The following is an 11,943-nucleotide window of genomic DNA, read 5'->3' as shown; positions in this document are numbered from 1 at the left end:
CTTGATTACAAGGGGACGACGTTACCACTATGCCATCTTTTGTTCCTGAAATGCTCAGGTATGTTTTTTGACTAATAAACACATGTAGCATAATGCTGGCTTTTATGGTTGTTTGTTCACTTTCTCTCCTGCACCTGGTACACATGAACTGCATTGTACACACATTTCGAAGTGCCATGTACTGCCACCTTCCATTTCAAAAAGTTTGAACTTTCATGAACATCCCACATTCTAGTGAAAAAAAAGTTTCCATGATTGTACCAGAAACACAAATAATGTTCAAATATGTATTTTATATTTGTATGTTCATTATTTGTTGTTGCTTTTCTGGAATCTTTTGCCTAATTGTGATAATGAGATTGAGTAATATAAATTGACGAAGGGACAATCACGAAGAACCCCCCCATCTCCAGACCAAGATCGAAAGTGACCACTTAACCTGCAAGCCAGTAAATAACATTCAAATATATAAAATTACAAATGTGCATGTGGGAAGTTAAGCATAAAGTAAAAACTTAATATTGGGGTAGAAAAACCTTCATTTTCTCATGAAAGTACATGTTTCTAAACAGACATTTCTCTAACTTTGTATTAAGAAGTCAACTTTGTATTGCACCCCTCCAATATAAAAAAAATACAAGTTATGACAGAAATAGATATTTTACTGGCACATTGTACCAAACAAATAAGCATTTTTTTAGTAAATCTAGAAAACTAACTGTTTCTAGGTCACCATTCTTAAAACAGCTTGTCTTTCTTTTTACCTTGGCTGTTATGCATTCATATAAACAGTGACTGTATCCTATAGAATAATACAAAAAAATAGTATAAAAATACAAATATAGCTAAACTTCCATCAGAGTCCAACACAACCATAAAACACTCATGCTTCTTTTTCTTGACATCTTCTCTTATACATAAAACAGTAATAAAATGTGAAAGATAAAAAGATAAATAATACTGCTAAAATGCCAGCAGGTGGTGCAATCTTTGCTCTCCTCTTACTGACTAGATTTAAAGTTTCCTCTTACTGACTAGATTTAAAGTTAGAGTACGAAAACAATAATAAAGCTACATAATGCACAACGTTCATTGTGCATGATCACTAAGTGACTTCCAATTTGTACTGACTTATATTTGTCTCTCGAGACTAACAAAACTCTTGACCAAGTAATTGTACATATATGTGAATTATTACTCTATAACAATTATAAACATGTAAAAAAAAATAATACATGTAGAAATGTTACCTGTACAATCTTAGTACATGCTGTCTCGCAATATGTTTTGGCACATTTCATGTACTGAAATATAAAAATTATTCAAACTATAAAACATACAAGGAACATTAAACCTTCTTGTCACATCTTCCATTGGACCTTCTTGACACATCATCAGGTTTAGAGAAAGTACAGAAGTTCTTCTAGCATAGTGCTAGGATTTCGGTGCAAGGACTGCCCAACCAAATATGCCAGCTTATGGGCATACTGGCAAGGTGCTGGTACTCGCACAGTTCCCTGAAATAAAAATTTACATTGTACAAACACATATAACTAAAAAAAATAATTGATTTCATAACACTTAGTTTGTAACTAGAGCCTGGACAAAAAACTGCCTAAAGAGCAGTAAAAATGCTAATAAAGTTTCTGTACCATTAACAATAGTAGCTGAAAAATTATACAACCACTCTCTTCTACAACACTCTGAAATAACAGAAAACTTGAAGGGTTTATCACGATTTCTGAAACCTTTGCAGTTATTAAACATTTGTGTTTGAATATGTGTGTTTCTCATTTGCATGACACTATAGCCTCATCTATGCTGAATGAAACAAGGTATCATATGTGACTACTATCCTAGTTTCCAAGACAAAAATTTTATTTAGACTAGAACATAATTTTAAATTTCGTGCTGACAACAGCCTTGCTAATGAGGCAAATGAAGAAATATAGCCTCTCCCATGTGTTAGCCTCTCAGGATGGAACTTTTTCAAGTGCGTGCTTTTCAAACATGCTGCGATGTACAAAAAAAAATCATACCTTGAGAAGTAATTGCCATAGAGAGATGAAATATATCTCCCCAGAATCACATGGCTTTTAGCAAAGGTGTAATTCATACATTGTACCTCCCAATAATGCATTGTACCTCCCTTACTATTTAAGGGAATAAAATTTATTCAACTTGAGTGTAAATAAATGGAGGAAAATAAACTATAAAAACTATTTATCTAGAATATCTCCCACCAAGAAGCTGGTTCAAGGAAATGGAATTGGTTTTCATTCCAAATCTTCGCAAGTACAGAAAACAATTTTCAGGTCAGTGGGGACCCTGCACATGCTGATCCACCACTGCATTTGGAGTCTGTCCCATATGTACAAAGATGGGGAGCAAGGGGAGCAATATGTACCTTTCAAGATGGGGAGCAAGGTTCAAATTTTGCGAATACACCACCAGCCTAAAAATAGGCCAATCTGGACATTCTATTTATAAACCCATCTGGAGTCAAAGAGAATGGTTGCATACTTACCGACCAGTTGTAGTAGAGGTGGGTGAGCTTGTATGTTAATCTCTGCAGCTTGTCAGGATCAAGTCCAACATTGTCAGCAATAACATTGTATGAGGTCGGGCTGACGGTCCCTTGGCGCACGGACTGGGAGACCAAATAGAAATCATATCTGAAAATAAAACAATGTACATCAGCTCAATGCAAATCATTATGATTACATATAATTGTATATCATTTCGTGCTTGCTAATTTAAAAGCAATAAATATAATAGGAAAGAATCTAGGTTCGCAATTATTAATATTTGGGACGGACTGATATGATTTTTTTGCAGATACCAATAAAGTACTAATATAAAATTTAGTGATATAAAATTTCAAAGTTGTTTAAAAAACATGAATGATTCATTAACCTCCTTAATTAATGTATTTAACCAGGTGACTGTAATGGGAACTATGTAAGTAGACATTTATTTTTCAAAACCACATGTGATATGTTCATATTCAAACAGTAATAAAATGACAAAAACTTCCATTAAAATACAAGTTATTTATGGGAATTATTAGTAAAGTTATCAGTGCTGGAGTGACGCAACAAGCTGCACGTGTAGCTTGTCACATGCATGTTACTTGGACTGATACAGATAAAATAATATGCAGTTATCGGCTAATAAGGACACAGTACCAATTAATCTATTCCATAATAATAAAACAAGAAAGGCCCAGTAGATAACGAAGGTTGATGGAAACCCCTGACAACAGTGCTTACGACTGATTAAGCATTAACAATACCTATTTTGAGGACAACTTTTGTTGCAATTAATACTTATATTCAGGGGTGATGGTGGAGAAAAGTGTTCCGAGGCAATTGTCTGTTTGGTACCACAATTTTATTATAGATATATATTACATAAGGAACTTCATACTAATGTATAAATAATGTGAAACATTAACGGTAAATAAGGATAACTTTTCTAGAAAGGGAGCTCTCTGATCGAAATGAAAAAGCAATGAATGAAGCAACAAGCGACATGCAACATGAAAGTTTTCACATCGAAGAAACGCACCTCCAATGTGTAAAGCATTTACTGAACATGTGTGACCAACAGACTTGAGGCACATTGTGGAGAAAACAGCCCAGCCCAAGTAACATGCATGTGACAAGATACACACGCAGCTTGTTACGTCACTCCAGTACCGAAGATAACCTTATTTCTGAGGATTCATTCCCACCTGACACATGTTGCTTGTTGTTTGTCACTTCAATCTGAAAGGTTCCTAAGTGAGTGGCATAGGTTTCTGATATCTAACTGATATAAGCCTTCTATGTGTATAAGACTCTAACAACAACACTAATAACACTTCAATCATTTTCACGCATAAGTAGGTACTTTATTCCAGAATATTAACATTACCAATATTATTAAATTATTAAAGTACCACTTATCTTTTGTTTTTTCTAAATCACTATTATTTTTGCATTGCTGTGTCTGCAAGTATTGGTTTAAAATTGCATCACCTTGGCCTAATCATTGCTGTAAAAGAAAAAAAAGAAATAGATTTTCCTCTTGACAAAATACAGTACAGAAATCACTTAATGTACACTGTACCTTTCTGGCAGAGTGATGCAGTCGTCAACAACGGTGCCTGGCAGTGGGTTTCTTCTATCCAGGAAGAATCGGGAGTTGATGCGTTTGGTCACAATGATGAAGGCCATCTTGCATTTGTCACCTCCATAGAGTTCCATCAGTTTTCCCTGCAAGGCACAGAAATTTTAGTATTGCTTTTAGTTTACAGTTTCATGTCTTCAGGATTCATAAGGTTTAATATCATAACAGAAAAACAGAACAGTGGCAGCGCCAGCCTGAAATAAGTGAGGGGGCTTCTAACTAATATCAGGTAAAAGTATTTACTAAATGCTTTACTATGGTTAAAGTTTACCAGTGACGTATTTTAGTCAGATGCAAAAATAAATCACCGAGATGTTGCATTTTGTTCCATCATAAACAAATGTATTTTTATGTCAAATAACATGCAATAATTATATTGTTCTCTTTTCCTAAAGTATCAGTAAGTGGAATAATATCACATACATACTATTCATATGAACAGTAAAAAATATGCATAAAAACTACATATAACAACAACCAGTAAATTCTAAACGGGTAATCCACAATATCCTTATTCAGACTAATGGCTAGTTACATAGTGCTCAATATCTTGAAACGTCCTCCCGGCCTGAATTGATCTCTCACTACCGTCGTCTCAAGTTTACCCATAATGCTAAACTTTTAACTGGTCAGGGCATGAGATTCCATTTATACTCAGGGTTTGGGTGTATGTTGCACATTGTAAGGCCTACCCAAGGTTAAGCCAGAGCGATACAGTGCGTACATCAGGGTTAGCCTATACATATCAAATTTTATTCATCACCAAGGCTTAGAAAGAAACTTAGACCATTACAGAAAGGTTATGAGTTTAAAGTACGGTTACAAAAGAAAAGTACAATACAATTGATAAACTTCGTCCATACTCAAATTACCATAATACATTTGAAAACCAACCCATTACTAAACTATCTCCTAAAATAATATTCCAATTAACGTTTCCTAAAATTCATAAGCTGGAGGTAAACATTCGAGTCTCGTTAAAGAGATAGGGTTCAAAAAGAAGGAATGAAGTGGGAAATGGGGGGAAGAAGAAGGAAAGCTGATTAGTCACTTCTCTCACTCGAAAGTGGAGCATGTTCTTAGCAGTGCCAAGTTCACTTCTCTCGTCCTAAGACGGAGCGTAACTTCTCTCATCCGAAGATGGAGCGAGGCTATCTCTCATCCGAAGATGGAGCGGATTCTCTGCCTAATGGACAGAGTCCAACCTCTTATCTCTCGTCCGGAAACAGAATTCAGCTTCTCTCATCCAAAGATGGAGCCATTTCTACTCTGGGTCTCTCGCTGGGAGGTCAGAGTGAGTCAGTCTCCTTATAGGTGCTTGGACTCTCGCCAGAGCGGAGCACACCTTCTCCCCTATAGGTGCTTTGACTCTCGCCTAAGTGGAGAGCACCTTCTCTCGCCCAAGGGCGGAGTGGAATTAAATTGCCAGCCAGGCTTTTGCCTTTATATGGGGACGGCGATGCTAGCGTATGCAAGCGGAGAAAAATAAACTATTAAAAGTATATTTTTAAAGTAAGTTTACCAATTTAGAGGTGGAACTCATTTTTAATTTTATACAATTCTCAAATTCTTAGTTTCTTAGAAAGGTCATAAAAATAGAGGTGTGACTCGTACAATTTGCGACGAGATGGGTTCATTACAATCTGAATTACCTGCAACAACTTCACTTCATGTTCAAACACATAGCTAATCTGGCCCTCTCCAACCCCATCACGGTACAGCACAATTCTCTGTGGCAGGGCACCTTCGTTGTACTCCTTGTATTTGTGAAGTGCCTCTGAAAGAAATCAAACAAAAATTACTAATGACCTACTGTAGATTAGTGTTTTCCTTAACATTAATAACAAAAACAACACATTTTGTGTTTGTGTTGCAATCACAATATTTCAACTATTGACAAGGATCATAAACCTGAAAATGCACCAGAAAAACTAATTAAGTGTAAAAATCATATTATTTATTCATGCTTCCACGGATATCTCTTCTCATATCACCCAACCAAAAATGCGCAAGTATGAGTTTTTGTTTAAGTCCACTTTATGCACAGATAGGCTAATTGGGACCAGACTTAGAAATTAAAGTGGGATCCGCACCATGTGTCTTCACTAGGTATCTTACCTGGGACCTCTTGATTACAAGTCGACAACGTTACCACTACTCATCAAGATTACTAATAATTCTTTTTCTAGCCATAATATGTGAAGAATAATTTTATGCTCAACATGAAAATACAGTGGAATCCCGATTTTTTTTATTTTCCCGCATTATAAAATCAGCCTGGGTGGTCCCAACATAGCAACATGTTATAAAATTTTCATAGATTTTACATTTTCACGTATATTAAGTTGGTCCTTGGTCCCCTGAAAAACATAAAATCGAGGTTTCAGTGAATGAATAATAATGATATAATATGTAATAACACATATTTAAGGTTACATTTTACGCAAATAAAGGAACTTACTGCAAATGTTGACTGACAGCTCATTGGAGAGCTCCTCTCCTGTCTTGTGATAGCTGACGGTGCTGAAGTATCTGGTCATGGGCTTATCCAAAGAAGCAACCAGGGCTCCAATAGACATTCCCTTTTGTGTGGTGTCATGGTACACATCAAACCCAACAACCATTAGACCCTAAACAGAAGAGAAATTTACTTCAGACTGTATATGGTATAGGTGAAAGTAATACAGTAATTAAGTTCCATCTGCAAATATTTCCGCTGCATGGCTGCAGTCAAGATGGTGTGACTGCATCCTGAAGTCCACCACATGTGAAATGCAGAATGTTATCTCTTTCTTGAATGAGAGGAACAAGAAACTGGCAAAATTTACTGTCAACTTCGTGAGGTCTATGGAAAACATGTGATGAGCAATTCAATGGTGCGAAAAGGGTGCAACTCTGTAATGAAGCATGCAGAATTGTGCATGACAATCCGTTAAATGCTTGTCATGCACTTGGGGTGCATAGAAGATCAGAGAGAGCAGACAATTCACCATTATGTCACTTCCCCTGCATTTCCAGCAAATTTCAGTCACTTCTTCAGGAAATTAAGTCTAATAAACTTACTGGAGGATGGTAATTCCATGACAACAACGAGGTGAAAGAAGTCATTACCAAATGAATTGCATTACAGGTGGCGTCATTCCATGATGAAGGGACATCAAAACTAGTGCCCCTTACGACAATAGTGGGTTAACTATGTTGAAAAGTAATGTGTACGGTATGTGCATCAAATGGAATGAGGTATGATTAAATGTAATTGATGGACAGACACTCCCAAAGGACCCCATGGCCAGGTCTTGACTCATACCTGGAAACAAGATCGAAAATTAATTACTTAATGTGCTCGACCACTAGCATTGTTAAGAACCATAGGATAGCTCTCATCTCAAAAGTCCAAGAACAGCTATGATGGGGCACTATACACTGACATGCATCATCCAACAAAAAAACAACTTAGGAGGCCTGCTGTGCCATAGAATTTGCATTACTAGATTTCTGTTCTTTACAGAAAGGTTTTACATCCTAATGAGCAACTGTATTGCTAATTCCCACTTGATGTAATGCTATCACATCAACAACAAATATGTGTTGTTCTTTGCACATTTCGCTCAAAGCAAAGTTGAATCCGTATAGGCTATTTAAATATTTTGGTTGTTGCTCAGAATTCAGCGCACATCCACCAAAACCAATAACTTTTCAATGGTGTAAAGCCATGGATACTTATAGATTGTGGCGATCTCCTTCACTCATAATAAAATCACTTACAACCCAGAAATGTATATGACTGTACAACTATCACTTCCCAACTCAAAATCAAGTTATAACAAAAAGTTCTGAATAATAAAAAATAACTATGACAGTACACACATTCTCAAAGAATCACCAATGAATGCCGGAAAAATATTCTACAACCAGCTGCCTCATGACATAAAACTGATATCTCCAAAAGATAAACAAATACAAACAATAAAAAAATATTTGACAGAGAGAGCTCTCTACAGTATCAGAGAATTCATGGAACAAGACAATACAAGGCCAATGTACTAAAAAATATGTATTTTAATTGTATTCCTATTTCAATCATGCAACAATGATAATGTGTTTTTATTTTTATTGTAGTGTAATGAAGTGTATTCTTTAATTTTTACTTTGTTGTAGTGATGTAATGAACTACACAATGTTTCTTCTTTTTTGTTATGATGTACTTAACTAATTATTATTTCATTATGTATCTTGACGTTTTCCATGCCCTTTAATCAAGGGTCAACGGAAGAAAAATAAAATTCAAATTCAAATGTACTGTTGCTAAATCCAGAGGGGAGGTGTAATTCAAACACTGGCTTCTTCATAAAATAAAGGCACAAAAAGAACACAAAACACCGTATTTCACCACATAATCGTTGCAGATATTATACCAATTCTTTTTTGTAAGAAAGTGGGGTGCACCCATTATGTGAAGCTTTTTTTCTGAAAAGAATGTACTGGCGTTACTGTTTACAGGTACTTAAAAATAATTTATTACTAGATAAACTGTCTTTGGTATAAAGATTACAATGCATGGAATACTCATGAATGTATGTTGACATTGAAAAGTCTAAATTGATGAACATCATTTCTTCGTGACAGTTTAGGGAACATTTGTCCAGTGTGGAAAAAAAATTAGCACATTAGTTGTTATTGATTCGTGCATTATAGTCAAAATATTGCACTTCATAAAATCAACTAGTGTTGAGAAATTCGGGCTTACAAAATTGAATCTTCTGTGTCCAAAGATTCTGCACCGCTATCATTGGTTTTGTTATCTGACATGCCGATGCGACTATTATGCGGTGACCGCACCTTCCTGTTGAAACGAAATTTGTTTTACGTCATAAAGTGGTATCCTAAGGGAATCATACTACAAAGGTAACAGCATAAAGGGATGATATTTAATGAAAACTGTACTTACCTGAAGAGGCATGTCAACTGTCCATGGAGCTCCTCCGATCTTGCAGTTCAGCTGAATTGCCACTTTCGTAGCAATGGACATCACCCCTTTGCTTGTCAAATTCTTCGCCAGTATCACTTGGGTGGGCACTGGAAAGAATCACAGAAAAAAAATCATAAATGTCCTCCCAATTATAAACATCACACACAATTATAATTCATTTGGTTTTTCTGCAATAATGAGGATGAATGTTAATCAGATGAAATTGATTAAGGCACTTGCAAAGTAACATCCACACACTCAAAATGCCCAACCCCTGAAGCAGTAATCTTCAAAGAGATATGGTATCAGAATTATTTATAACATCATATTTTTCTTTGAAAATATTACTCCCGCTGTCGCATAATTATTGTCCGGGACACCTTTGTTTGTTGTCCCATAATAATTGTCCGAGATTTAAACTGTGAAATTGGTGTATACAGAAGAAAATGAAACACGGGAATGAGTCATACAACTTTATTACTCAAGGATCAGTACAAATTGGCCGATCAAGTATCCAAAAGAACCTAAATAAAAAGTAATCAATACAAAGTGACCAAGAAGTTCGACTAAATAAATCATCAAGACGAAAGAGGTTGTCCAGGAAGGTTGTCATCCCATGAACGACCTAGATCTAGTGCTGCTGCAGCCTCGTCGTAAATGTTCCGAGGACACTCCAAACGAGATGGCAGGACGTTGCAGCGGTTCAAGTGTGCTTTTTGCATATGGGGAATCCTGTAGTTGTTCCCACCTTGGATGAGCATAATTTCAATGAGACAGGACTGCAAAGTGAGAAAGACGTTGTTGAGCTTGTCGCATGTCAGATCAGAGAAAGATGTTTCAACGGCGACGATCAACTCATCAATAGTTTGTGGAGCTGCCTGATGCTGGAGACTGAATTGCCCGGAAGTAGCCCAGATCTAAAACATTCATGTCCGGACTGTTTGGCAGTTGTCATACGAGATCCAAAGTGATCCCACTGGCCACTGCAGAATCCATCCAGGCACGGTCATTGGTAACAAAAACGATTCCTGCTGTTCCTCTTGGCAGGTTCCTTGCTGACGAACAGCCAAATGCCTAACTTACCATTAAATCACTGCTTGTGACCAAGATCCCAACGAGACAGGTCGACGGTAGCCAGAAACATGATCTTGGGAATAAACAATTTGCTTTTACATGTTTGCTGCGGGTCTGGTTCGTTGGGCAGGAAGTACAATTTCTGACCGTCCTTCATCAGGTTGAACCATTTTTCATCCACATGAACTGTCTCCATCATTATGTTGAACTTCGGATTTCCGCTTTCAGGACAAGTGACTGTGGTATGATCAGCATTGTCAAGGCAAATTTTAGACATTCCGTCTTGTTGCTATCAGTCAATAATGGCTTCAGCGCATTCGTATGCACTCTGATCTCTCCTGCCTTCACAAGCCTGTGTAGGGCACTCTTAGCAATGTTTAGCGCCACTGCCATTGAACAAATATTCTGCTGATTTCGCAGCGGTAGTTGCTGTAGTCCTTGTAGGGCGAGATCCTTCTTCTTTGGTCCGACTTTGCCTTTCATCCGAGATGCAACCGCAGCACAAATGGCCCCATTTTTCAATGATTTCCACCCGTTGCCAAATGTGACATGCTGTTCTCGTACTTACATGAAATTTCTCGGCCACACTTGTCATGGCACCTTTCTTCACTACGCCAGCCGTACTGTTTTCCAACAGAAACTCGTACACTGCCTATCGTTCACTGTCCGTGAGGTTCTTGCTACCCCTGTCACTTCCTATCATGGGTTGTGTGTTCATGGCTGTTCTTCTCACATGTACTCACTGAAGGAGTACTCTACTAACGATTTGCAGCGTGCCTTGCTAGACCGGTTTGCATACAGTGCCACACCGGTGTGTTGCAAACCCAATGCCCCCTTTTGGTAATCGTCTGGGTGGTATTTGTTGCTCGTTGCGATAAGGTCACGTTGTTCCTCTTCACAATCTTGACGACTGATCTACTGTGCCTCTCCTCATGCGTGTGCTTTCCATCTGCCTCTTCGTCTGTAATTCCTGCACTACCATTTTGGCATACCGGACTATAATAATGGGACAGAGAGAGTATTGGGCAGAGCCAATGCAGGATTCCCACTAATTTTGCAAAACCAAATTCCCTGATCTTCATGTTCTTCATGTGATTTAAATAATCTTCCAGACTCTATAATGAAATAACTTACTAATAGGTGTTATTTTTACAAAGAAATGACAAAAAAATGGTGGAAAGAGTAGATTGATTTTTCAATTTCCAATCTTGGTAAGGTTTTTGAACACTTTTACAAAATTTCATGACTTCCCAAGACCTCTTCACTTGATTTCCCTGATTTTTCCAGTTGTTTACACATTACTGAGAATCCTGTGTAACAAGAGCACTAGACTACATTTAGTAAAGGACTGCCCATACATTTCTCAGATATTAAATTCTATCCACCTGTTGTTCAACAAGAGAGCTTCCCCGACTATGTAGTGATAATGTGATCGCCTTATAATCAAGGAGTTCTGGGTCCAATACACAGTGGAGGCATATAGTGGTTCAGATAACTTTAAATTGTAGGTCCAGTTCTGATTAGGCTATCTGTGAATCAAGTGGACTTAAAAAGAAATTCAAACTTCAACAAAAAGATTCAAACCCATAACCGTTACTCTGTATGAGATCAAAATAAAGTGCAAAATTTAATTTCCGAGAAAACTGTATTTTATTTTTCATGCTCTTCAATGGAAAAATGAAATTTATATCAAAATGTAAGCTATTTAGAATTCGAAAAATATATTG

The 11,943-nt window shown here is 37.0% G+C and overlaps 1 protein-coding gene across 1 annotated transcript in view; it reads right to left on the bottom strand.

Annotated features, from left to right (window-relative positions):
- Positions 1 to 521: 521 nt before the first annotated feature.
- The window catches only part of LOC145988551 (piwi-like protein Siwi), a 53,016-nt gene continuing 41,594 nt past the window's right edge, over positions 522 to 11,943 (bottom strand). Inside the window, exons 13-18 of the mRNA XM_083123484.1 lie at positions 9,122 to 9,249; positions 6,635 to 6,803; positions 5,826 to 5,950; positions 4,114 to 4,259; positions 2,528 to 2,675; positions 522 to 1,517 (exon numbers count right to left, since the gene is read on the bottom strand). Of these exons, the coding sequence (XP_082979610.1) occupies positions 1,401 to 1,517; positions 2,528 to 2,675; positions 4,114 to 4,259; positions 5,826 to 5,950; positions 6,635 to 6,803; positions 9,122 to 9,249 (833 nt within the window). The 3' untranslated portion in view covers positions 522 to 1,400. The remainder of the gene's footprint in view (positions 1,518 to 2,527; positions 2,676 to 4,113; positions 4,260 to 5,825; positions 5,951 to 6,634; positions 6,804 to 9,121; positions 9,250 to 11,943) is intronic.

This window comes from Lepisma saccharinum, chromosome 6, assembly GCF_977018435.1.
Source record: "Lepisma saccharinum chromosome 6, izLepSacc3.1, whole genome shotgun sequence".
NCBI classification, from domain to species: domain Eukaryota; kingdom Metazoa; phylum Arthropoda; class Insecta; order Zygentoma; family Lepismatidae; genus Lepisma; species Lepisma saccharinum.
The sequence above is the reverse complement of the archived record's forward strand: the minus strand, read 5'-3'. Positions and strand labels throughout refer to the sequence as shown.